Source organism: Capricornis sumatraensis, chromosome 9 (genome assembly GCF_032405125.1).
Source record: "Capricornis sumatraensis isolate serow.1 chromosome 9, serow.2, whole genome shotgun sequence".
Taxonomy (NCBI): Eukaryota; Metazoa; Chordata; class Mammalia; order Artiodactyla; family Bovidae; genus Capricornis; species Capricornis sumatraensis.
The window spans coordinates 15,529,394-15,556,521 of record NC_091077.1 but is presented as its reverse complement, the minus strand read 5'-3'; the positions used below and the strand labels follow the sequence as shown (position 1 = coordinate 15,556,521).

General features: G+C 50.0%; 2 protein-coding genes across 4 annotated transcripts in view; one reads left to right on the top strand and one right to left on the bottom strand.

Annotated features, from left to right (window-relative positions):
• The first annotated feature begins 5,433 nt into the window (after positions 1-5,433).
• SPC24 (SPC24 component of NDC80 kinetochore complex) lies at positions 5,434-11,501 on the top strand. Of its 2 annotated transcripts, none has more exons than XR_011145389.1 (5): positions 5,434-5,593; positions 9,331-9,475; positions 9,651-9,774; positions 9,885-9,961; positions 11,306-11,325. XR_011145389.1 is itself a non-coding variant. In XM_068980978.1 (5 exons), exons 1-5 carry the CDS (start codon positions 5,434-5,436, stop codon positions 11,410-11,412), a joined length of 594 nt encoding a protein of 197 aa, XP_068837079.1. In that variant the 3' UTR covers positions 11,413-11,501. The 2 variants fall into 2 exon arrangements, 1 of the variants encoding a protein (XP_068837079.1); XM_068980978.1 differs by having other exon boundaries at positions 9,651-9,755; positions 11,306-11,501.
• An 8,367-nt stretch (positions 11,502-19,868) lies between these two features.
• LDLR (low density lipoprotein receptor) overlaps positions 19,869-27,128 on the bottom strand; it is a 34,389-nt gene continuing 27,129 nt past the window's right edge. For both annotated transcript variants that reach the window (XM_068981323.1, XM_068981324.1), the window contains 4 exons: positions 26,967-27,086; positions 23,699-23,776; positions 22,239-22,396; positions 19,869-21,580 (listed from right to left, as the gene is read on the bottom strand). In XM_068981323.1, the coding sequence (XP_068837424.1) occupies positions 21,545-21,580; positions 22,239-22,396; positions 23,699-23,776; positions 26,967-27,086 (392 nt within the window). In that variant the 3' untranslated portion in view covers positions 19,869-21,544. The remainder of the gene's footprint in view (positions 21,581-22,238; positions 22,397-23,698; positions 23,777-26,966; positions 27,087-27,128) is intronic.

The window sequence follows — 27,128 nt, the reverse complement described above, 5'->3', positions numbered from 1 at the left end:
TAGTTTCTGACCAAGGCTTGCAAGTCACACAGCGTCCCTTCTGCCACATTCTGTTAGTTGCACAAAATCCTGCTGAAGTTCAAGAGAAGAATAGAAGTCTGCCTCTTGACAGGGAGTGGCAAAGCTGGAACTATTTCTGTCGCTATTTTTTGGAAAATACTACCTGCCACACCCAGTAGACAAATGTTTGGAGTTTCCCCAAAACAATACCTCGCCTTTTGTACACAATGCACTGATTTTTTTCACCATTGTATTTTGTAGAAAATACTGGTCATGACCTGCTGCATTGATGTCTTCACCTCATTTGAGGGACACCTCACAAAAGTGAACAGTTTTTCTTTCCTGTACCGTAACCCTGCACAGCACGGTGTTCAGTAAGAGCTGGATACCTCACCTACTAGCTTCCTATATATGTTTTACTTAGCACCTATATAGTAATCCCTTTTAGTTCACTCAGAATCGACTGATATGGGACCTTAAATGCTGCGTGCTCAATCGTGTACAACTCTTTTCAACCCCATGGACTGTAGCCCACCAGGGTCCTCTGTCTATGGGCTTTCCAGGCAAGAGTACTGGAGTGGGTTGCCATTTCTTCTCCAGGGAATCTTCCCAACCCAGGGATCAAACGCGTGTCTCCTGCATTGCACCACCACTGACTGAGCCACCAGGGAAGCAATAACACCTGGTTAGCACTTACTGAATACCAGGTACTGACCTTATTTAACCCTCATGCCAACTCTTTTATTTATTGAAGTACAGTTGATTTGGCAATAAGGAGCTCATGATCTGAGCCACAGTCAGCTCCCGGTCTCATTTTTGCTGACTCTATAGAGCTTCTCCATCTTTGGCTGCAAAGAATATAATCAATCTGATTTCGGTGTTGACCATCTGGTGATATCCATGTGTAGAGTCTTCTTTCGTGTTGTTGGAAGAGTGCGTTTGCTATGACCAGTGTGTTCTCTTGGCAAAACTCTATTAGCCTTTGCCCTGCTTCATTCCGTACTCCAAGGCCAAATTTGCCTGTTACTCCAGGTGTTTCTTGACTTCCTACTTTCGCATTCCAGTCCCCTATAATGAAAAGGACATCTGTTTTGGGTGTTAGTTCTAAAAGGTCTTGTAGGTCTTCATAGAACTGTTCAACTTCAGCTTCTTCAGCCTTACTGGTTGGGGCATAGACTTGGATTACTGTGATACTGAATGGTTTGCCTTGGAAACAAACAGAGATCATTCTGTCGTTTTTGAGATTGCAGCCAAGTACTGCATTTCGGACTCTCTTGTTGACCATGATGGCTACTCCATTTCTTCTAGGGGATTCCTGCCTGCAGTAGTAGATATAATGGTCATCTGAGTTAAATTCACCCATTCCAGTCCATTTTAGTTCGCTGATTCCTAGAATGTCAATGTTCACTCTTGCCATCTCCCGTTTGACCACTTCCAATTTGCCTTGATTCATGGACCTGACATTCCAGGTTCCTATGCAATATTGCTCTGTAGAGCGTCGGACCTTGCTTCTATCACCAGTCACATCCACAGCTGGGTATTGTTTTTGCTTTGGCTCCATCCCTTCATTCTTTCTGGAGTTATTTCTCCACTGATCTCCAGTAGCATATTGGGCACCTACTGACCTGAGGAGTTCCTCCTTCAGTATCCTATCATTTTGCCTTTTCATATTGTTCATGGGGTTCTCAAGGCAAGAATACTGAAGTGGTTTGCCATTCCCTTCTGCAGTGGACCACATTCTGTCAGACCTCTCCACCATGACCTGCCCGTCTTGTGTGGCCCCACAGGGCATGGCTTAGTTTCATTGAGTTAGACAAGGCTGTGGTGCTAGTGTGATTAGATTGACTAGTTTTCTGTGATTATGGTTTCAGTGTGTCTGCCCTCTGATGCCCTCTGATGCCCTCTTGCAACACCTACCGTCTTACTTGGGTGGGGTTATCTCTTGGACGTGGGGTATCTCTTCATGGCTGCTCCAGCAAAGCACAGCCACAGCTCCTTACCTTGGTCAAAGAAAGTAGGGAAAACCACTAGACCATTCAGGTATGACCTAAATCAAATCCCTTATGATTATACAGTGGAAGTGAGAAATAGATTTAAGGGACTAGATCTGATAGATAGAGTGCCTGATGAACTATGGCCAGAGGTTTGTAACATTGTACAGGAGACAGGGATCAAGACCATCCCCATGGAAAAGAAATGTAAAAAAGCAAAACGGCTCTCTGGGGAGGCCTTACAAATAGCTGTGAAAAGAAGAGAAGCGAAAAGCAAAGGAGAAAAGGAAAGAGATAAGCATCTGAATGCAGAATTCCAAAGAATAGCCAGAAGAGATAAGAAAGCCTTCCTCAGCAATCAATGCAAAGAAATAGAGGAGAACAACAGAATGGGAAAGACTAGAGATCTCTTCAAGAAAATCAGAGATACCAAGGGAACATTTCATGCAAAGATGGGCTCGATAAAGGACAGAAATGGTATGGCCCTAACAGAAGCAGAAGATATTAAGAAGAGGTGGCAAGAATACACAGAAGAACTGTACAAAAAAGAGCTTCACTACCAAGATAATCACAATGGTATGATCACTCACCTAGAGCCAGACATCCTGGAATGTGAAGTCAAGTGGGCCTTAGAAAGCATCACTACGAACAAAGCTAGTGGAGGTGATGGAATTCCAGTTGAGCTGTTTCAAATCCTGAAAGATGATGCTGTGAAAGTGCTGCACTCAATATGCCAGCAAATTTGGAAAACTCAGCAGTGGCCAATGAAAAAGATCAGTTTTCATTCCAATCCCAAAGAAAGGCAATGCCAAAGAATGCTCAAACTACCACACAGTTGCACTCATCTCACATGCTAGTAAGATAATGCTCAAAATTCTCCAAGCCAGGCTTCAGCAATACGTGAACTGCGAACTTCCAGATGTTCAAGCTGGTTTTAGAAAAGGCAGAGGAACCAGAGATCAAATTGCCAACATCCGCTGGATCATCGAAAAAGCAAGAAAGTTCCAGAAAAACATCTATTTCTGCTTTATTGACTATGCCAAAGCCTTTGACTGTGTGGATCACAACAAACTGTGGAAAATTCTGAAAAAGATGGGAATACCAGACCACCTGATCTGCCTCTTGAGAAATCTGTATGCAGGTCAGGAAGCAACAGTTAGAACTGGACATGGAACAACAGACTGGTTCCAAATAGGAAAAGCAGTACGTCAAGGCTGTATATTGTCACCCTGCTTATTTAACTCCTATGCAGAGTACATAATGAGAAACCCTGGGCTGGAAGACGCACAAGCTGGAATCAAGATTGCCGGGAGAAATATCAATAACCTTAGATATGCAGATGACACCACCCTTATGGCAGAAAGTAAAGAGGAACTAAAAAGCCTCTTGATGAAAGTGAAAGAGGTGAGTGAAAAAGTTGGCCTAAAGCTCAACATTCAGAAAACTAAGATCATGGCATCTGGTCCCATCACTTCATGGGAAATTGATGGGGAAACAGTGGAAACAGTGTCAGACTTTATTTTTTTGGGCTCCAAAATCACTGCAGATGGTGACTGCAGCCATGAAATTAAAAGACGCTTACTCCTTGGAAGGAAAGTTATGACCAACCTAGATAGCAAATTGAAAAGCAGAGACATTACTTTGCCAACAAAGGTCCGTCTAGTCAAGGCTATGGTTTTTCCTGTGGTCATGTATGGAGGTGAGAGTTGGACTGTGAAGAAAGCTGAGCACCCAAGAACGATGCTTTTGAACTGTGGTGTTGGAGAAGACTGTTGAGAGTCCCTTCGACTGCAAGGACATCCAACCAGTCCATTCTAAAGGAGATCAGCCCTGGATGTTCTTTGGAAGGAATGATGCTAAAGCTGAAACTCCAGTACTCTGGCCACCTCATGCGAAGAGTTGACTCATTGGAAAAGTCTCTGATGCTGGGAGGGATTGGGGGCAGGAGAAGGGGATGACAAAGGATGAGATGGCTGGATAGCATCACCAACTCAATGGACATGAGTTTGAGTGATCTCCGCGAGTTGTTGATAGACAGGGAGGCCTGGTGTGCTGTGATTCATGGAGTTGCAAAGAGTCGAACACGACTGAGCGACTGTACTGAACTGAATAGTTGATTTACAATGTTGTGCTAATTTCTGCTGTACAGCAAAGTGACAGTTTTACACACACACATATATATAATATCTTTTAAAATATTTTTTCTATTAGGATTTGTTCCATGAGATTGGATGTAATTCTTTGTGCTATATTGTAGGACCTTGTTGTTTATCCATTCTAAATGTAATAGTTTGCATCTGAGTCAGTGAGTGCTTAGATTTCAGTCGTGTCCAACTTTGCGACCCTTTAGACTGTAGCCACGAGGCTCCTCTGTCCGTGGGATTTTCCAGGCAAGAAGACTGGAGTGGGTTGCTATTTCCTTCTCAAGGGGCTCTTCCCCACCCAAGAATCTCATCCACATCTGCTGAGTCTCCTGTATTGCAGGTGGATTCTTTATCTGCTGAACCATCATGGAAGCCCTGCTACCCCCAAACTCCCAGTCCATCTCCTTCCCTTCCTCCTCCCCCTTGGCAATCACAAGTCCATTTTCTATGTCTGTGAGTCCATTTCTGTTTTGTCGATAGGATCATTTACTCTCAAGCCAACTCTTAGAGCAGACTCTATGATGACCTTCATTTTGCTGAAGAGGAATGTGAAGAGCAGAGGGATGAAGCAATTGGCCTGGGGTAGCACAGCTTATTGCTGTTGTTTAGTCGCTAAGTCCGAGTCTTTGCCACCCTTTGGACTGTAGTCCCCTCAGGATCCTCTGTCCATGGGATTTCCCAGTTAAGAATACGGGAGTAGTCTGCCATTTCCTCCTCCACAGGATCTTCCTGACCCAGGGGTGGTATCTGGGTCTCCTGCCTTAGCAGGCGGATTCTTTACCACTGAGTCACCACGGAAGCCCAGTAACACAGCCAGTAAGTGGCAAATCTGGGGTTGAAACCCAATAAATCTGGTTGCAGACTCCATTTTGCTATGCAGCCTCTTAAAGACTTTACTTATTTATGTTTATTGTGAGTATCCCATGCACACACCACAGAACGTCGGTTCCACGTGAGGCAGTTATCAGCTTAGTCCCTAGAACCCCAACCTGGAAGCACCAGGCACTGAATTTGGTAAGAAAGAAAGTTTGAAGCTCTTGCAGCCGCTCTCCAGCCAGCACAGGCGGATCAGGCAGGACCATCAGGCAGGACTGCAGAGGCACGCCCTCCCTGCGCGGACTGGCCTTCTCCAATGACTGACGGAGGAGCTGGCGCAGGCGCACTTGTCCGACTCGAAGCAGCCGCCCTCATTCGCTGATGACTGACGTGGGATCAACCCAATGGAAACGAGGCTCTCCGGGAGGGGGCGGGGCCCAGGGAGACAGTTAAATTTGCGCGGGATTGGTTCTAAAGTAGTCATGGCTGCCTTCCGCGATATGGAGGAGGTGAGCCAGGGGCTGCTGAGCCTGCTGGGCGCCAATCGCGCGGAGGCGCAGCAACGGCGGCTACTGGGGCGCCACGAGCAGACGGTGGAGCGGCTGCTGGAGACGCAAGACGGCGCCGAGAAGTGGCTGCGAGGTGAGGACCTGGGCGGGCGGGGCGAGGGGCAGCCGGGGTCCGTGTAATGGGAGCGGTGGCCAAGCCAGTCACGAACCTCCTCCCTTTTGGGCGCCCCTTCCCCTAACCTATTTCCCCGTGCAGGTGAGCATTGTCCCCTCTGAGCCTCAGTTTCCCCATCCATGCAGTGAGCTTCAGGATAGCAGCGGGGGTTTGTGTGTTAGTCGCTCAGTACTGTCCGACTCTTTGCGACCCCCAAGGATTGTAGCCCACCAGGCTCCTCTGTCCATGGGGATTCTCCAGGCAAAAATACGGGAGTGGGTTGCCGTACCCTCCTCCAGGGGATCTTCCCAATCCAGGGGTCGAACCCAGGTCTCCCGCATTGCAAGCGGATTCTTTACCATCTGAGCCACCCAGGGGGTTTAGTGGTGAATATATGAGTTTGCAGGCTCTGCCGCTCTGTGAGCAGGAGCTGGGGTACTCGGTTTGAATTGAAACTCAAGTGTCAAAACACCGAGTTTGAATCTCAGCATTCCCACTTCCCAGCTGTGAGATTTGAGGTGACTTACTTAACCTCGCAATGCCTCTTTTTCCTCTAACTTGGTTGTAACAATAAATAATCCACATCTTCCTGCTGAGGTTGTTCAGATGTTTTACTGAGCACCTACTGTGCCCAGGCATAGTGCCAGCCCTGGGGTGACAGCAGGGAATAGAGCAAACACAACCCCTGGGGTGCGGGGGCTGCTGATACTCTAGCCGGCTGAGGGAGGGGATAGACAAGAAAAATGAATTTGTCAGGAGGTGATGGGCTAAGCATTTCAGCCCTTAACTCATGAGCCCTGTGGTCCCAGTCCAGTGGCTTCCCTCTCGAGCCTCAGTTTCCTCATCTGTGAAATGGGGCTGCTGAAGCACCCCTTTGATGACTCAAAGTGAAATTCACAGAAATGACGCTTGCATAGCACTGTGCCCTTGAAAGAGGTGGAGGTGGGGGCTGCCCATATTGCAGCTTTTCTTAGCATCAGGGTATTTTGGGTCTTTTAAAGGCTTCAAACTTTTTTTTTAATTGTGGTAAAGTTGACGTAATGTGAGGTTTACCATTTTAACTATTTTTAAGTGTCCAATTCAACAGCATTAAGCACATTCACATTGTTGTATAACCATTACCACCATCATCTCCAGTATGCCATCGTATGGATACGCTATATTTTGTTTATCCATTTATCACTGGACACTTGGGCTGCTCCCACCTCTTGGCTGTTGTGAATAATGTTGCTGTGAAAGGAGGGTACAAAATAATCTCTTTGAGTCCTTGCTTTCAATTCTGTTTTTGTATTTTCCCAGAAGTGGAAATGCTGGATCAGATGATAATTTGATATTTAATTTTTTTTTTGAGGAAATGTCATCGAGTTTTCCACTGTGGTTTCAGTGCCAGGGATTTGTAATGCCTTTTGACAATTACACTTTATGAGGAGGTGCCGTTTGGGTTGAAACTTGAATGAGCTGGGAGCTAACCATAGGATGCCTGCGGGGGAGGAGTGATCTTGGCAGACGGTTCTCTCAGGGACAAGGTCATGAGGTGAGAATGAGCCTGGAGACCCAGGAGAAAGAGGTGGATGAGGTCAGCAGTAGCCAGAGCCTGCTAGCCCCCAGGGGGCAGTTTGGATGTTGGTTCTAAGCATGTTGGAATCCGCCTTTCAATGCAGGAGACTGGGGTTCAATCCTTGGGTGGAGAAGATCCCCTGGAGAAGGAAATGGCAACCTGCTCCAGTATTCTTGCCTGGGAAATCCCTTGGACAGAGGAGCCTAGTGTGCTACAGTCCATGGGGTCGTATAAGAGTCAGACATGACTTAGCAACTAAAACGGCAACTGCTAAGCGTGGTGGACGTCCTGGGCCGGGTCTTCTGCTCTTTCCTCCTCCTCCTCCTTCCTTTTCTCCTCCCATTCCATTAACTCTACTTCCGTGGGTGGTTGGGGAGAAGGTCCACATAACCCAACCTGCCTGGGTTTCAGCAGAATGGATGGATTTGGGGCAAGGAGAGAAGAGTCAGCATTCTAGGGTGCTGGGGTTTGATCAAAGAATCCAGTTCAGGTTCTTCCCTGGCAGCAGTCCAGTGGTTAAGACCCATGCTTCCACTGCAGGGGGCTCGGGTTTAACTCCTGGTCGGGGAAGATCCGACACGCTGCCCAGCATGGCCAAAATAAAGAATCCAGTTCAGATCCCGGCTTCGGAGCTAAGTTTGTGGACAAGTCACTTCTTTGAACTTCTGTTCATAGCCTCTCGAATGCAAGGAGGGCTAAGCCGCCCTCAGAGGGTTGTGAGAGTACACAGTGAGTTAGGGCTCCCCGGTCACCCGTGGCCAGAGCACACATGTAGGCAGTGTCGGCTTAGACTGAACATCCAGGAGGCTTGGCTATGGTTCGGACGGTGCCTGGAGAAGGGGCGGGAAGGCTGCGTAAGAGAGCCAGACCCCCAGCTCTCCGACAGGAAGTCAGCAGGCACCGTCTAACACAGGTCAAGAAATAGCAGCATAAGCAAATTATTTAGAAATATGAAGGCTGATGCCAGAGAAAACAGTGAGGAGTTTAAGTGGCTGCTTCAGAGGGTGGAGAGGCTTAGAGAGGAGTGTGTGTGTGTGTGTGTGTGCATGCGCAAGTGTGTGTTTAAATTTTCACAACCATAGACATGTAGCGCTTTGATTAAAAATTAACTGGATCTAAGTTTGTAAACGAACACTGGCCCTCTGAGAAGCGTTGTCATCTGTGTCTTCTCTGGGTTGGCCAGTTTCTCTGACTCAATGAGAAGGAACACAGTAACCTTCTTAGGGTGTTTTTGATCTTTTCAGATGTTCCGTTCCAAATACATTTATTCTGAGTAGGTGTTGGCTGATATCTAGCGACTGTAAGACACAATTTGTGCCTTGAAGAAGAGAGACAAGAAGTAAATAGGCCAGGGTGATGGCTAGGAGCACGGTCATGCCCCAGGAGGGAGAGGACAGTGTCCATTCCGCCTGACTTGGGCATTATCCAGGAGGTCCTCAGGCTGGGAACGGGTGTGCCCGATGGGAGCATCCCTGGAGGACAGGCAGGCAGGGCCCCAGGAAAACACATGAGAAAACATGGCATGTCTGCACGCATTAATGAAGCATCTTTGCAGCCGGAACAGAGGGAAAACACATGCTTGGGAGAAAAGCAAGGAGAAAGGAGGTCGGCAAGGAGGGCGAAGGTGCCCCTAGACCTTATCCTGGAGACACTGGGGGGACCCTGGGAGGTCTTTGAGCAGAGGAGTGGCTTAGCATTCAGCCTCTGATGCAGCCACTCTGAAGGCAGAGAGCAGCACAGACCAGCAACAGGAGCGGCCAAAGCAACGCAGGGGGGCTGACAGGGTGGTCCTGGAGGGATGAAGGACCAGCACGAGGAAGGAGGGGCCCTGCCAGGATGGGTGGCCAACTGCATCCAGAGAGTGAGTCCTGGGCTTGTTGTCTGGGCAACGGGCTGGAGAGTGATGTCATACATAAAGACTAGGTGGACCAAGAGGGACTGGAGTTTCTTTGCCTGCTGAATTCAGGTGTGACTTGGTGAAGTGGATACACTGAGTCAGATTCCAGGTGGGACCCTGGTGGGTATTTGCAAATAGGACGATGGGTCTGGGAGCCACAAATGGAAGTGGGCGTAGATGGGGGAGCTGAGGCCACCCTCTGCTCCGGGGCTCTCCTGGGGAGCCTGAGTTGAGGGGCTCAGACTTCACCCCACCCTGCAGAGATCCTCACCGCAGAGAAGGAGGTGGCCCAGAACCTCCTGGATGCAAAGGAGCAGGCACACCAGGGTGGTGTCGAGCTGCGGCAGCTTGAAGCTGAGCTTCAGAGGGCCAGCGAGGAGGACGCCCGTCTGAAGGCCAGCCTCCTATATCCTTTCCTGCATGTGCGGAATGGTTGGACCCCAGCCCCACCTGGGAGGCACCTGTTCATGCTAGAAAACACACCTAGAGCCAATGGCTCGGGGCTGACAAGGTTGGTGTGAGGTGTGAGCATGTGGGCAGCCCTGCCTCCAAAACCAGGGATCCTTAACTACCTGCTTTACTCAGCTCACAAGAGAACTGAAGGAGCTCAAGGAGATTGAGGCGGATCTCGAAAGACAAGAGAAGGAAGTCGACGAGGATACGACAGTCACCATCCCTTCAGCTGTGTAGGTCCATAGATGTGATGTGAGTGCATATCCCTGTGAGTGTGTGTGTGTGTCTGTAGCCCATGGATCTTTGCTAGAGTTAACCCTGGAATGACTTCTTTTCTCTATTTTTTTTGTCTTCTCGCACAGGTACGTGGCTCAACTTTATCGCCGAATTAGTAAAATCGAGTGGGATTATGAGTGTGAGCCTGGGATGATCAAAGGCAGTATCCTTTGTGGGGAACGTGAAACCCTGGGCACTGCTGGGGAGAATTAGACGGTGCAGACACTATGGCAGATCCCACACACTAAACAGCATGATCGTATGAACAATTCCACTTCTGGGAATTGGAATATGACCCAATTTCGCTCTGGGTGTACCCACAAAAGAGTGAAAGCAGGGACTTGAACAGGTGTTTGTACATCCATGTTCACAGCAGCACTGTTCACAGGAGCCCACAGCAGCACTGTTCACAGGAGCCCAAAGGTGGGAGCAACCCAAGCATCTATCAGCAGATAAACAAAACGTGGTCCACCCGCATGGTGGAATATTATTCAGCCCTAAAAAATGAAGACATCCTGACACAGTTTACACCGAGGATGAACCCACGGTATAGTATGCTGAGTGAAATAAATCAGACACAAAAAGCCAGTACTATATCATTCCACCCACCTGAGATCTCTAGAGGAGTCAGTTTCTTGAGGACAGAAAGTAAGATGAGGATGATCAGGGTGGGGTAGGGGGAGTCAGTGTTTAATGGAGACAGAGTTTCAGTTTTACAAGGCCCTTCCCTGGGAGCTCAACTGGTAAAGAATCCACCTGCAGTGCAGGAGACCCTGGTTCAATTCCTGGGTTGGGAAGATCCCCTGGAGAAGGGAATGACTACCTACTCCAATATCCTGGCCTGGACAACTCCATGGACAGAGGAGCCTGGCAGGCTACAGTCCATGGGGTCGCAAAGAGTCAGACACAACTGAGTGACTTTGACTTTTCAGTTTTACAAAATGAGTTCTGGAGATGAATGGTGATGGTTGCACATCAGCGTGAATATACTAAATGCCACTTGACAGGGCACCTGAAAATGTTTACGGTGGTCAATATAAATTACATAGATTTTGCCATAATTTTTTAAATACACTGTCAGGATTTACTTTTCTGCTTATGAAAATGTGTTTCAGTCTCTCTTTTTAAGCTTCGTCTGTTTCGTTTTGGCTGTGGGGGGTCTTTGTCGCTGCACGGGCTTCTCTAGCTGCGGAGAGCAGGGGCTGCTCTAATTGCAGTGTGCGCTTCTCACTGTGGTGGCGTCTCCTGTTGTGGAGCACGGGCTCTAGGGCGCACAGCTTCAGTATTTGTGGCGCACAGGCTTAGTTCTTCTGTGGCATGTGGGATCTTCCTGGACCAGAGATTGAACCTCCATCTCCTGCATTGGCAGGCAGATTCTTCACTGCTGAGCCACCAGGGAAGCCCCTCTAAGTATCTTAATAATAACAATTGCAAGGCAGTATCCTTTTGTCACGGGGTTGAGGGAGAGGGCAGTGCATGCTTTCTTTCCTTACATCCACGCTCTCAGTCCACCACGGCCCCAGCGTTGCCCAGCCCATCCACCTGGACAGCACCCAGCTCTCTAAGAAGTTCATCAGTGACTATCTCTGGAATCTGGTGGACACGGAGTGGTAGCCCGGAGCCTCTGGGACTGTGTCGCACAGCCCCACTCAGTGGGAATCAGCTGTGGTGGGTGGTCAGTGCCTTGGTGGTGAGATCAACTTAAAATTAAATGTTGACACATAAATGAGTTTTTGTTTTTTATTGATTTTCTCCCCACCCCCGCCCGTTCCACCCTCCTGACTTTGGCCTCGGTTGCTGGACTAGGTAATCAAAGAACCCACTTAACCTTGCCAGGGCTGCAACTTCACATCTATAACAGTGCATGCCAATGACACCGTGGTAGCCAGTAACAGATTCCAGGTCTTCATCTGGGATTCCAGTGTGGCCCCTTTTCTATCGGTTCAGTCTCTTGAGTGCTGCTGTGTGCCCAAGGTGAAGACACAACGTGAAGGTGCCAAGGATCTCTTCAGCCGACGGAGGAGTCAGAAGTGATTGGATGCCACCCTCAGGCTAGAGAGTGTCCAGGGTGCTGTGGGATCTCAGCCGGGAAGGGAACCTGCCCCCCAGAGGATGGGGGTGGTCATGCTGGGACTCGAAAGGAAGAGCCAGTCACAAAGAGGTTATGTAGGGGCCCATCCCTGGCTCCAGGGTGGACTGTGTATTGGAGACCACTGGTTGCCTCCCTAATATTTCTTCACAACTTGGTAAGAAACTCCTTTTAACTGCCCAAATCAAAACACAACTTTCCCCAGTCTCCTTTGCAGTTAAAATCAGGACAATGAAATGTAAAAAGAAGTGTTGTATGTGATTTCTCCTTTAAAGCCAAGGGAGTATCCCCTTTCCCTTCCCCTCTATTTTCTGGAATTTGGGTGTGATGGCTGGAGCCCTGGCAGCTGTATTGCCACACGAGGAGGGGCGACATTCTCTAGAAATGATAAGAACCTGGTTCTCTGATGATGGTGGAACTGGATATAAATACTGGACTTCTTGGGTGCAGGGGCTAACCTGCTGTGTGTGTCTTTCTTAGTTTAGTTTTACTATCACAGACACCCATAATAAACCCCCACTGACTGAGCATGCCGCCAAAGCCTGGGCCAGCCAATCAATGCATTCACCTAACCCCCATCCTCAGTGACTGAGGTGCTACTACCAGTAGAAGTTTATGGCCAGCCTCCCTACCTGTCTGAGGGCAGCAAGTGAGAAGTAGGGTCCCTTTGCTATCAAGTGCCTCCTGGATACAGCTTTGCCTGAAGCCAGTAGATTCAGCAGTTACATGAATTTCTGGGTGTTGGGTTTTGTGCACCTCTGTACAACTTACAATAAGTACAATTTGTATTTCTTGATCAGAGAAGGACATTTCTAGGCAGAAGGAACAGTAAGTTCTAGCAGCACCTGAGTACATCAAATGGGCACTAAAAATAGTTCATTCCCATACCCCTTGGAGGTCCTAGGGCAAGTAATCCTGCCTGTTGGGTCCAGGAGATAGACCCCAAAAAGGGGTTACTAGTGTCACTGAAATGCAAGCATCCCAAGGCCATATGGCCCACAAGTTTCCCAGAACTTCAGAGGCCCTGCTTTAATGCTGAGGGCCTGGCTTTACATATTCAAGGCTATGTTCCCATAAGCCCTCCTGGGCTGTTTTCATTTTCAAGGTTGGCAGAGTTTTATGATGTGGAAAAGAAGCAGAGCCCTGCATTGGTACCTTTGGCCTCCAAAGGGCAAAAGACTTGACCTAGGCCAGGGTTTTCCTGCCTCAGCCTTTGCAGTGCTGGGGCCAGTCACTCTGCTGGGGGCTGTCCTGAACATCATAGGATAATCTGGCAGTAACCCTGGCCTCCACCCTGTAGATACTGGGAGCCAACCCCTATCCTGAAAACCCTGGGGGTTGGTGGGGGGGTGGACCTACTCAGGGCTGTGTCCTGCTGACACAGCCAGCCTCCACCTGCTCCCCTGCAGGAATGAAGGTGCCAGGAGGGCTCCCTGCCCTGAGAGGACTGAGGCCCAGCCGAGGGTCCCAGGGCTGGCAGAGAAGTGTATTTCCCTCTAGTTCAAATTTATGGGCATAGAGTCCCTAGGAGAGAAAGCTGGTGATGGAAGGCAGGTACAGTTAAAGGCAAAGTTTTCTCTGGGCCCCAGCTCAGGGCCTGAGCCCCTTCCCCAGGGATCTGCTTCCCTGCCATAATCACACCCCCCTCCAAGCAGTGGCTTTGTTCAGGGAGGGGCCTAGGAGGCATTGCCTGCCTGCCCAGAGCTCAGTGACCAAGAAGAAGGACATTTGACATTTGAAGGAGGCTGTATGGACAAGATTCAGAGGGGCCATGTCCAATCTCCCCAGGAAGCCCCCTGAGACCAGCCCAAGGAGTGAGCAAGGGGGTGAGGCACACAGCCCAGTGGGGCCCGATGGGCGGGTTCAGGGAGGTGCCTGAGCTACAGGGGCCGGGGAGGCCCTGGCCTTCTGCATGCCTGGGCCCTGACTCACTGCCCAACACTGGCCAGACGCCCGGATGGCCTTGGCCCACGGCCTCCAGCCTGCACCCCCACCCCTGCCCCGCCTGCTCTCCCTCTGAGAGCCAGCCCATCAGCAGCCACCAGCCTTTTCCCAGATTATGAAGGCTGGCTAGGGGCACGTTGAACACTAGGCCAGCTTTGATGGGGGTGCAGGATCAGCTTCCCCCCTACCACCAGGAAGGGAGCACAGAACCCAAACCTTGGTGCCCCCAGAACTGAGACTTGACCCCACACACCCACCCCATTCCTCTTCTGGCATCCCCTCAGCCCAGCACCACCCCAAGCTGGTGAGGGGGATCCATTTTACAGGTAGGAAAACCGAGGCACAGCTTGGTCCAGTCAGTTGCCCAAAGTCACACTGACACCCCCTCTCTGGGAGGCTGAATCCAGCAGGGGCCCCCCAGGGTCCATGGAGGAGAGAGACTCTTGGCTCTATAGATGAGAAATGGACTCTGAGGCGCCTGCCTCTTATCCAAGGTTACCCAGGTGGAAAGAGACCAAGAACTGGAACTCAAGCCTGTCCTTGGTAGAGCTCTGGCAGGCAACAGAGCACTTGAAGTCCTTAGTAATCAGTGGTTGCTGGTCTGGTTTCCACACACCTGGCCAACCTGGCTTTTTTTTTGCCTAGAGACAACACAGCTAACATTTCAATGATTGTCTTTCAATCCGTTTTCTATGCTTTCATAAATTTTCATATAACTGACATCTCAGAAAGTAATGTTTGAAGACTGCTTTAAAACACTAAAGTTACATTGCTAAACGCTAATTCGCCTCAGTTGTGTCTGACTCTTTGCGACCCCATGGACTGTAGCCCACTGAGCTCCTCTGTCCATGGAATTCTCCAGGCAAGAATTCTAGAGTGGGTTGCCATTTCCTACTCTAGGGGATCTTCCTGACCCAGGGATTGAACCCATATCTCTTACACAACCTGGCTTTTAATTGGTGTTTCTGGAGAAAATAGGCAAGGGTATATGGAGTGGAGAGGCCGACCGAACATCTCACCTGGACCTCTGGCAACCTTGATGGGCTGAGGCTGGGGAGAAGCTGGGAAGATTGACCGCAAGGGCTCAATAGAGACACGACAGTGCGTGGACCACCCCCAGGAAGGCTCTAGGACCCCCTGGTGGCCTCCTCACGTGCCTCAGCAGTGTGCAGCGGACATCTGTGACCTGTCAGGCCCCCTCCAGGGAGCCACACTACTGTGGAGGCCATGAGCAAGTGCTGTGTGCTGGGCCCGTGTCCTGCAGTGATGGAACCAAAGCACAGTGAAGGTAAGCTGCTCACGAACGGCGTCACAGCTGATGAAGGCAGAGCCTCCTGGAGGCCCCTGGGAGCAGGAGTAATTTGAGCCCAGACAGACCTGAGCCCCCAGGGGACAAAAGTATGGAGACAGTGACCCAGGCAGAGGCAACAGCAAGTACAAAGGTTCAGAGACAGCAAAGAGGCCAGCAAGGAGAGAATGAGAGGCCATGGGGCTGGATCAAGCCAGGCCTGCAGTCCACAGTGAGAAATGAGGAGGATTTTCAGATTCCGGGGGTGGGGTGGGGGAGCTCAGAGTTGGGGCTTGGGAAAGGAGAGTCTGACACTGCCCTCTTGACACAGGTCATGGTGCAGAGGCCCAGCCGACTAGGGGAATGGATTTGCTTTGCACCCCCAAGCTCCCAGCCTTCTGCCCAGTCATAGGCACAGCTTGGGAGAGGAGGCTGTGATGTAAGCAGAGCAGCTGTGCCGGGGAGGGTGGAGCCCCTCCACGGAGGGCAGGAGTCAGAGCTGAAACCTGAGCTGCCTGGAGGGGAGGCTGGACAGGACCCAGGAGTCCTGGGGGCTGTTCCCCCGCTTCTCAATTCCACTCCACACCATGGGGTGGGTGATGTGACCTGTATTTGCTCAAATTCCAACTCTCAGCCGCTCTCATCACCTCATCACTAAGGGAATTCACTGCCTAGAGGAGAGGGGCCCTGCCCCCCACCATGGGGGAGGGGCCGGCATGCGGACAGCTCTCCCCCTTCCCTGCCTTCCCCTCTTTCCTCCCACGGACCTGGGCTCAGCCCCGCAGGCTCCAGCCTGACTCACCACAGGCAGCTGTGGTTTCAGATGCCTGTGGGGGCTGGGGGTTGGGGGTGGAGGCAGCAGAGGATGTCAACTGGGGTGTCAGGCTTGGAGGAGCAAATTCCTCCCACTACCCGGCTGTTGTTGGTCAGAGCTGTTGAGCCTCTTGGAGAGGCGGGAGTTCAGAGTCACCTGCCCACACCCTGTCCCCAGGGACAGCAGCTCCCAAGCTCCAGTCTGCTCCCCACCCCTTTGGGGGAGCCCACAGACCAACTCCAAGCAGCCGGCCGGCTGCCCCTCATCTTACCTGAGTGACAACCACGCCTTTCTCCAGGGGACCCCCTGTGAGCCCAGAGAGGTTCACCACCACGGCCTTGCCTTTTAGGCTGCCGCTATTGAAGGATAAAAAGGCAGGGCATCTAGGTCTCGCCAGAAGCTTGGGACCCGAGCTCAGTGACCCCAGCCTCCCATTTCCCATCTGTAAAATGGGCTCTGGGCCTGGCCCCTCCTTCGGCCGCCACAGAGAGGCTGCAGACAGTTAATTCCCAAGAAGGGTCTGCTCTTATTTTTCCTGACACTCTAATCCTGTGTGTGTCTCACACTCACTGGCACGCTGGGGGCGCCGAGGAAGGATTTCAGTTACTACTCCCTCCGTCAACAGAAAACTGCCCAGGCCAAGGATCAGCAACTTCCATCACCTCCAGTCTCTCCCAGGCTCTCCTTCTGCCCGGGGACCACCCCACCACCACCAAGTCCTGCCTACCCTCCCCACTCAGCGCTCTCGGCCACTGCCTGGCCCCTCCCGCGCGCGCCCGGGATGTTCAGGCTCATTTGTCCGGTTTGCCACGCGGCTGAGCATGGAGTCAGTCAATCAACCAATTATCGAGCGCCCGCCTGCAGGCCCCGGACGCTTCCTGTGCGGTCCGCTCAGCTCTCGCCCCCAGAGGCAGTTTGGAACCTTCCCAAGACAAAAGGTGGAAGGAAGGAAGGAAGTGCCACCCTGTGGACACAGAAAAGATCGCAGTCCCGGCGGCTCCCGGTGCTTCCCTCTGCCACCGCTACACCCGCCACCCGCGGAGCCCGGGAGGCGGGGATTAGCATCGCCCGGTTTGCAGGTGGGGAAACGGAGGCTCGGATGGGTCCAAAGTCACGCAACTCTAGCCAGTCTGCACCTTTTCCCACCCACTGCCTCCATACTCCGGGTGCTCTGCCCTTGGGCCAGGTCCTGCAGGGAACCCTGTTTCCCACGTCCTAGTGGGTTCAGCACAAAGGGGCGCTGGCGGGAGGGGGGTCCTGGCGGGAGGCGGGGCCTGGAGGAGGGGAGAGGCTAGAATCTCCTCTCTCTGTGCCTTGGACTGGTCTCCTCCCAGCTCCCACAATTCCTGGGCTCCAGCAATGCCACCCCTTCTGCTGTTATTTCTGGATGCCTCATTGTCCCCACATTTGGTCTTTTTTTTTTTTGCCTGTTCTGTGCAGCACACGGGATCTTAGTTCCCCGACCAAGGATTCACCTGTGTCCTGTTTAGTGAAATCTCTGAGTTCCTAACCACAGGACCCTCAAGGGAAGTCCTATTTGGATGAGCCGGATCTTTAGTTGAAGCACGTGGAATCTAGTTCCCTGACCAAGCATGATACACAGGCTCCCTGTGTTGGAAGCACGGGGTCTTCGCCTCTGGACCACCAAGGCAGCCCTGAAGTTTACCATCTTAACCAAATTAAAGTGTGCAGTTCAGCAGCGTTCAGCACATTTGCTTTGTTGTGCAACCTTGCTCACCATCCAGCTCTTTGCTCCTGCAAAACTGAAAGCCTGTACCCATTAAACACCAACTTCCCCTCCTCCTCCCCAGCCCCAGGCACCCACTTTCTGTCCTACTTTCTGTTTCTGGGAGTTTGACTGCACTGGGAACTTCAAGGACAGCAAGGATATCAAATCAGTCAATCCTAAAGGAAATCAACCCTGAGTATTCATTGGAAGGACTGTTGCTTGAAGCTGGAGCTCCAGTCATGATGTGAAGAGCTGGAAAAGACCCTGATGCTGGGAAAGATTGAGGGCAAGAGGAGAAGGAAGTAGGTACCAGAGGATGAGATGATTGGATGGCGTCACTGATTCAATGGATATGAGTTTGAGCAAACTCTGGGAGACAGTAAAGGACAAGGAAGCCTGGCGTGCTGCAGTCCATGGGGTCGCAAAGAGTTGGACATAACTGAGCAACTGAACAACAAGGGACTTCATATAAATGGAATTATACAGTAGTTATCTTTTTGGATCTGGCCAATTTCCTTTAGACAATGTCCTGGAGATTCATCCATTTAGAGCATGTTTCAGAACTTTCTTCCTTTTTCAGGCTGGATAATATTCCACTGTGTATATACACATTTTATTTATGCGTTCACCTACAGATGGACACTTGTGTTTGTTCCATTTTTTGGCTCTTGTGAATAATACTATGAACACGAGTGTGCAAATATCAAAATCCCTGATTTCAATTGCCGGATCACATGGTAGTTTTATTTATTTTTTAAAATTTTGGCTGTGCCTGGTCTTAGTTGCGGCATGAAGGATCTTTGGTCGAGGTGTGTGGGATCTTAGTTACCTGATCAGGGATCGAACTGCACCTCCTACCTTGGAACCACAGGATCTTAATCACTGGACCATCAGGGAAGCCTTGTTTTTTTGTTTTTAATCACAGCCATACGAATGGCTTGTAGGTGGCATCTCATTATGGTTTGTCCCATTTAGTCTTCTATGCTTAGTTCCTTGTATTTTTTTCCCTATCCAATAACCTGCTGTGTTCTTGTTCCCCACTTGAAACGCCAGTACTATCTGTGGCTTGACTGCCACCCCCGAAGATAGTGTGCTGAAATGCCCTTGAGGTCAGACTCAGGTAAAGCTGGGATGCACAAGAGACTCGGGGTGCAGGGGACTGAGGAGAGTGCAGACCACGTACCCCGATGTCTATGGCTCTGGACAAATGTTATCACAATGAAGCCAGATTTGTGATGTGAAACCTCTCAATTTATTTCTATCTTAGCAATGAATTTAATAGAATTAAATTCAGGGAAAAAGGCTTTTTTGTTTTTTTTTAAAGGAGAAGGATGGGGAGGAGGAATAGTTAGAGAGTTTGGAATGGACATGTACACACTGCTATGTTTAAGATGAATAACCAACAAGGACCTACCATGTAGCTTAGGGAACTCTGTTCAATGTTATGTGACAGCCTGTATGGGAGGGGAGTTTGGGGGAGAATGGATACATATATGTGTATGGCTGAGTCCCTTTGCTGTCCACCTGAAACTATTACAACATTGTTAATCAGCTATACTCCAATATAAAATTTAAAAGTGAAAGTGTTAGTTGCTCAGTTGTGTCCAACTCTTTGTGACCCCATGGACTGTAGCCCTTCAGGCTCCTGTCCATGGAATTCTCCCAGGCACACTAGAGTGGGTAGCCATTCCCTTCTCCAAGGGATCTTCCCAACCCAGGGATAGAACCTGCATTGGAGGCAGATTCTTAAAATTAAAAAGTTAAAGAGAATCCTTCCCTGACACCTCCCCCACCTCATATAAAAGAGCCTCTTGCCAGTCCTGTCTCATTATCTTTTTAAATATTCTTCTAGAATAATCTTTTAAAGTAATTTTTTGTATCTGTTTCCTCTTCTAAAATGTCATCTCCTTGAGGGCATAGACTCTTACTGCAGTGTCCCACACTCCTTGAACATGAACTGGCACACAACGGGTGCCCAATATTTGTTGAATGAGTGAATAAGCAGGAAATTTAGCAAAACTTCAATTCAGCACCCAGCAGAGCTGCTCCCCAGCTGAGCACAATATCCCCTTAGAGGCTGCAGCCTGTGTTGACGCTGTAGGAAAATATTCCCTTTCCAGATCCTTCTCCCTGGGGGTAGTCTTGTCCATCAACAGATGGAGGGAGCTAGAGAAAGGCAGAAGAAAGCACTTCCGGTTTAGTCAAATACTTTATTTAAGAAATATAATTGATCACAGTAAGGCATTCAGGCTATAAAAACATTCTATACAGTGGTTTAAAAAGCGACACCCATCCTCAAAAAGCAACCCATATATACAACACAGAACCTGATTCTCTTGAAGAGGGCTGTGCATGGCACGCTCAACTAAGCTTTGTACAGAAAGACGAGGCATCTTTGCAGCAACCAGGATTTGCAAAAATAAATAGATCTTTCTTTTATATATATACACGTAAGTGAGAAATGTTTCAACAAATATACAAAGTGCAAACATAACAAAAAATCCCCACTGTCTGCATGGCGGTGGTGGGGGTGTTATTTACATGCTTCAGAAAGAGAAAAGGTGTTCACAGTCTCCAGCAGCCTCGCCATGTTCTGTGGTTGTACGGTAGTCAATCCACTCAGATGTTTCCATGGGAGGCTGCCCCCCATCCGACCCCCACCCCTCAGTGGTCATAAATATGATATGTGTGGCAATTTCAGAAAGCTTTCTTGTTTAATGAATCCCATGAAATTCCCGCGCCCAGAGCACATCTTACAGGGCAGACCTGCCATGCATGTTTCAGATGGACACCAGCCAACCATGACGGGCTTGTCAGGGATATGAATGGCTCTGCCTAGAAGTGGAAACAGTAGGCAGATCGTCTAGTCGTAATCTTGGCTTTGAAGTCATGATCAAGCCACCGCACACACATCTCCCTACATGCTGGGAGAGGGGCCGGGTCGGTACCAATCATCAACCCAGACTCTTTGCAGCCAGAAGGGAACCAGAACGGAAAGTAGTGCAAAATAATAATAGAATGTCGACTTTACACAGTGTACGACCCTGAACTGAAAAAGTGCAAGGGGCAGGGATGGGGTCCAGATACCCACTCCCAGACAGAGGGATACAGTTAGAGGTGGGAGCTGCTCATCTTCACGCACAAAGTAAGGGGGTCTCAGGCACTTAATACATGTACGTTAAGGGCGACTGGTGGCTCGAATTTGTTTTCTCTGGGGATGATCTGGGTTTTGGTGAATGAATAGGGTTCAGCGGGTGCCACTCCTGGAAGGCTGGACCCAGGGTCCCCTCCTGGCTTAAGTGGAGGACAAACCCTGCTTGGAAAACCCTAGTTTGATCCTGACCAGGGGGAGGCAGACCAATTCTGGCCATCCCGCAGGCTTGCCTGGCAGAAGTAAACACGTTCAGTCCTGTGTGGGGCCTGGGCTAGAGGGTAGGTGGCAGCAGGAGCCACGTGGGACCCTGTGGGTAGCACCTGCTTTCTTGCGTTCAAAGCCACTAGCTTTCCGGCTCCGTGTCTGTCTGCCATTCCCTCCAGGGAGGAGTGTGTCTAGAAGGAGAGCAGCTCAGAGATTCCCGGAGAAGACAGATTCCCCAGCTGTTCTGCCTTTCTCCTTCACATGTAAAGAAAGGAAGAAAAAAAAGCAACCCAACTGCTGCCCGTGGGTGCTGTCTGATGCCTGTTCTGCCTCCCAGAAAAATAAATATATAAAACAAAGCTCTGGCAGACAGGCAGACAGGCTGCAGTCCCCAACAGTGCTTTTTGGCGCGGAGGTCTCAGGAAGGGTTGGGGGCAGGTCAAGGGTCGGGGGAGAAAGTGTTTTTGTTGCCTCTGAGTGACCAGCGGCAGGTTCCAGGGAGGGAGAGGACTCAAGGCAGCAGCTCATGCCGTGTCATCCTCCAAGCTGACCATCTGTCTCTGTCAACAAAACAGTAAACGCCGGAAACGATCAGTCCAACATCCAGTAAACATGGCCACAAGCCACCCACGCCTGACTCTCTCCTGGTCCCCCAGGTCACCCCCCTCGTTACCGCTGGACCCGCACAAAGGCCTCCACCCTCGTCTCGGGGCTCTGGAACTTGGCCCAGGCCTGTTCCTCACACAACCACCAGGGGCGCCCGTGAGCACCCGAGTCTGATCATGTGGCTCCGTGGCGCCCATCTCGCTCCCAGCATCGGTGCTCCAATAGGCCCACGGCGTCCTGCTCCACCTGCCCCTTCCCTCCCACTCTCCGCCCCTCACACACACACACACACACGGAGGGTTCAGCCACAGGGCCTTTGCACAAGTGATGCCTGCTGCACTCCGTACACTCCCTATTCAAGAAAGCCTTCTGGGCCACCTTATCTGAAGTTGCCTCCCCTCCTTCCCAGACCTCCCACAAAAAAACTCTGTCCCCCTTCCGGCTTTCACCCTCGGACCTATGTTCCCTTGGCTTATCCTCTGGTCCTGCCGCCCCCCGCCCATGCCCCCCATTCTGTGAGATCGTCCGCTCTCGAGGAGCGCCTGGCCTTTAGGAGGCATGAGGAACACTCAGACAGCCGGTGCTGGCGAGGTCCCCAGCGGGGCGGCTCACCGAGGGGTAGGTGTAGCCGTCCTGGCTGCGGCAGATGTGGACCTCGTCCTCCGTGGTCTTCTGGTACACGGGGTTGTCAAAGTTGATGCTGTTGATGCTCTTCAGCCGCCAGTTCTTCCAGAGGAGGAAGGTCCCGAAGGCCAGGAGGATGAGCAGTGCTGCGGGGAGAGGGGAGGGGTGCCGCCTTCAGACGCCAGGCCCTTTCACGGGGAAATGTTTTTGTTCCCAATTTATTATTTGTATTTTTCCAATTTCCTAATACTTGGGACTTCTCTGGTGGTCCAGCAGTTAAGACCCACTGCAAGGAAAGTGGGTTCCAACCCTCGTTGGGGAACTAAGATCTTCCCAAATGCCCCGCAAAACGTAGAAAAAAGACAATACTTGCCTAGTGTAAAAAAAAAAAAATCCATCAGTGAGCATAACAAATCTCTAGCTTGAAACCACTGTGACTGCCTCGCCCCCGCTAACCCATTGTTGGGTATATAGTAGGCTTGCATTATGAGGCACTGGGTCAGGAGCTGCCCGTCTCTTGAGACCAAAGATTTAGGACACATTCCCAGTGACCGGGGAGGTCACTGGTGAAAATTTTCAACCTGCTTCTGCATTTGATGGCAAGAAGGCTATTGTCAATTTTTCCACGTTTCTTGTGTATTAGTCACACGTCAGTTACTTCGTTTCACAAATGGGATTGTTCTTAAAATTCGGGGGCACCACAGCACACTCTGCCTCTGCATGAGTGCGGATAATGCGGAATCCCTCTTTGCATCATTGATGGTGGGTCTTGGGGTGCCGTTTCCTGAAAAGATCCTGGCTGGTGCCCAGAGGGTGGGAAGATGTCAGGTGGGCATCACCCTGGAGCAGCCTCAAGGGAGGTGAGGGCCTCCCTGGGCAAGTGTATCAACCCACAGCCAGACAACTGGTGGGGACTTAGATCTCTGGTCTCTGTGAAAGGACACCTTGAAAGGATTTTTTTTTTTTTTTTCAAAAAGGAAAAATGGGTATGATGCAAACCAAGTCATGATTGACAGGTGAAGCCAGGAAAGTAGAAATCTCCAAACTGCCCCCTGAAACAGAACAACTCATCAGGAGGTACCCCTGCCTTCCCATCCTTCGGGTGTTGATGAAAGTGCCCATCAATTACAGCGGGAACCCTGGCCCAGTCCCCCTTCCTCCCATGTGACATCTCAGATGTCCCACTCTGCTCTCAGCTCCAAGGGGGCGGATGTTTGTTTCTCTCTGGGCTCTGTCCCCAGTGTGCAGAAGTGGCCTTGGTATACAGTAGTCGCTCAACTATATTTGTTTAGTGAATGAAGCTAGGAAGGGGGTTGCTCAGTGATAAATAGGACACACAATGGGGGCCACCTGATTACTGGAGGAAAGGTGGACCAGAATGGCTTGCCGGGAACTGAAGTCATTTTGCAGGAAGCAAGGAACCAGGGGAGGCCCGGCCACAGGCTTACCAATGGGGAGGACGATGTATAGAGCACCCACGCTCCCGGGCCTCTCCGTGTCTGCTCGGCTGGCAACGTCGCCCAGGGCTGCAGGAGAGAAGGGAGAAAGTGAGGCCCAGATGCACCACGAAAGGGTGGGGAAACACAGGTGTACGATGTCAACATGCAGAGGAGAACAACCGACGCTTCCCAGTGTCTTCAAACGTCCAAAGAAGTTGGAGTATCTCCCAGGCTTGAGTGGTGCCAGGCTGGCTTCTGTCCAGGCCTTGCTTGTGGGCAATTGGGATTATGGCCCGAATTTAAGAGGGTCCTATAGGCTCGTGTTATGAGGCACTAGGGAAGGGGGATGCCGGTCTCTGAGATCAAAACTTGTGGATACATTCCCAGGGGCTGGAGAGGTCACTGATGGAATTTTTCAACCTGCTTCTGCATTTGAAGTTGTCATTGTTGTTTAGTTGCTAAGTAGTGTCCCCCGGGCTCCTCTGCCCATGGGATTTTCCAGGCAAAAATACTGGAGTGGGTTACCCTGTTTTTCTCCAGAAGATCTTCCTGATTAGGGATGGAACTCACATCTCCTGCACTGGCAGATGAACCACCTGGGAAGCCCCTGCATTTGATGACAAGGAGCCTATTGTGGATAAGGGCAGGGGTCACCTTCTGTCCCCGTAATTCTCAGCAATTTCAGTGCTTGGGTTGGATCGCACCAAAGACCCATAGTCCTGTGCCAGCTGGCCCCGGCTAATAAATATTTGGGGAAGGGACTTCCCTGGTGGGCCAGTGGGTAAGATTTCACCTTCCTTTGTCTTCCAATGCAGGGAGTGTGGGTTTGATCCTTGGTTGGGAAGCTAAGATCCCACATGCCTCACCACCAAGAAACCAAAACATGAAACAGAAACAATATTGTAAGAAATTCAATAAAGACTTAAAAAAAAAATGGTCCACATCAAAAAAAGCTAACAAACAAAAAAAGAGATATTGGAGGTGACATCGTTATATAATCACATGTGTGCACCTGGGCCAGACAACGTGAGGGCCCGTGTGAGTGAAAATATAAAGGCCTCCAAACAGGCCAATGCGCTGCGAAGACCACGCAAGCCACATCCGAGCCACACGATAAGCCAGTGAGCAGTAGTAACCATCACCAGTTATATTCAAATCCATATCTACCAGCTGTCATACATGCTTTGGACAGAGTTTGTATCCAGTTTTACATTTGCGCTTAAGAAACCTCACCACAAAAATAATTTAGGGCCGTAGTAGCAGTGTCCCTGAGAAATTTTTCTTTTAAAAGAGCTCCTTTGCCAAATTGGAGAAGCCCCAGATGGGCCCGTCTGTGAAATGGTATTTCAAGCAGTGGCACTTCAGTCGAAAAAGGTTCTGGGCCTCTCTCTACCATACAGTTCCTGTTGTATCCCCTTTATGGTGGAACAAAGGATTCAGTTACTTTGAAAGGGAAAAAAAAATGTCTGAAACTTGCTAATGTGCTTTTTTTTGTTTTTCCTGGCCAGAAAAGCCTGTGCTGTTTCCGGACTGCTCAAAAACGGGGTCGGGCGCCCTCTGCTGGAAAAAGCGGTGAACGGCGTGTCTCCAAGCAAGCAAGCTGGGGAGGCGGTCGAGTAAGACCTTGAGGGCAGGCTAAGAAGGGAACTGGTGACTCGCCTCAGTCAGTTCAGTTCAGTCGCTCAGTCGTGTCCGACTCTTTGCAACCCCATGAATCGCAGCACGTCAGGCCTCCCTGTCCATCACCAACTCCCGAAGTTCACTCAGACTCATGACCATCGAGTCAGTGACGCCATCCAGCCATCTCATCCTCTGTCGTTCCCTTCTCCTCCTGCCCCCAATCCCTCCCAGCATCAGAGACTTTTCCAATGAGTCAGCTCTTGGCACGAGGTGGCCAAAATACTGGAGTTTCAGCTTTAGCATCATTCCTTCCAAAGAAATCCCAGAGCTGATCTCCTTCAGAATGGACTGGTTGGATCTCCTTGCAGTCCAAGGGACTCTCAAGAGTCTTCTCCAACACCACAGTTCAAAAGCATCAATTCTTCGGCACTCAGCCTTCTTCACAGTCCAACTCTCACATCCATACATGACCACAGGAAAAACCACAGCCTTCACTAGACGGACCTTACTCGGCAAAGTAATGTCTCTGCTTTTGAATATGCTATCTAGGTTGGTCATAACTTTTCTTCCAAGGAGTAAGCATCTTTTAATCTCATGGCTGCAGTCACCATCTGCAGTGATTTTGGAGCCCCCCAAAATAAAGTCCGACACTGTTTCCACTGTTTCCCCATCGATTTCCCATGAAATGATGGGACCGGATGCCATGATCTTCGTTTTCTGAATGTTGAGCTTTAAGCCAACTTTTTCACTCTCCATTTTCACTTTCATCAAGAGGCTTTTTAGTTCCTCTTCACTTTCTGCCATAAGGGTGGTATCATCTGCATATCTGAGGTTATTGATATTTCTCCCAGCAATCTTGTGACTCGCCTCAGTCACAAAATTTAAAGGGATTTCCCCCCAAAGTCAGTAAACCAGTAACATTATAATGCATTTTTAAAAAAATCAAAATTAATGCCAATGGGAACTCCCTGGCTGATGGTCCAGTGGTTAGGATTCCACCCTCATTGCTGAGGGTCTGGGTTCAATCCGTGGTTGGGGAACCAAGATCTCACAAGCCACGTGGCATGGCCAAGAAAAAAAAGAAAAACAAAACAAAACAAAAATTAATGCCAATATCTCATGAAGAACAAAAGAGTAAAATTTTTAGGAAAACAGGATCTGATGATACACTTTGCAAAACCTGCCTCACTGGGACCAAGCAAACTTTATTTATCAGGACTGTCCCCACAGGCCACAATTTGATTAAAAAATAATACTGCATTAGAAATAAATTAATTTTAGAAGTGTAAAAGGAAAACTAAAAAATGAAAAAAAAGAATTGCATTAAAATATTATCTGAATCCTGGATTTTCTGGTGCCCCCTTTAGGCGCTACACCAGGGAGTACCTGACCTGCCTCACACTAGTCCTGGCCTTGCTGGGCAGACACCTGAAACTTCAGGTTCTTCCCACGTTCATGTGATCCCCACTTTTCCAGGGAGGTGGGCAGGCACTGTTATTAGCTCCAAGTAGGGAAACTGAGGCTTCAGACAGGCACAAGCCATGCCAGAGACAGTCAGCAAAAGAACCAAGATTAAATCCACTCTGTCTCTTCACAGAGATGCTGGTTATCAATGAACTGGTGCAGGGAGCGGGGGGTAGGTGGCCTCAGGCTTTACCTTGTTGGGACATTGTCACCGACTCGGCTGTGGTGAGCTCAGGGCTGGATGTGCGCTTCGGCCCCACAGCTGTCGAGCTGACTGTGGAGGGTCCTCGAGTGGTCACTGCAGATTCAGACTCTGAAAGAATAAACATTTCCTGAGTGTCCTGTGGTCTGAGAG

Bases quoted from the DNA above. Each gene is read 5' to 3' on its own strand.
- SPC24 (XM_068980978.1), top strand. From the start codon at position 5,434: ATGGCTGCCTTCCGCGATATGGAGGAGGTGAGCCAGGGGCTGCTGAGC. The intron at 5,594-9,330 runs GTGAGGACCTGG...CCCACCCTGCAG, and splicing joins CGCCGAGAAGTGGCTGCGAG to AGATCCTCACCGCAGAGAAG. The intron at 9,476-9,650 runs ATATCCTTTCCT...TACCTGCTTTAC, and splicing joins CGTCTGAAGGCCAGCCTCCT to TCAGCTCACAAGAGAACTGA.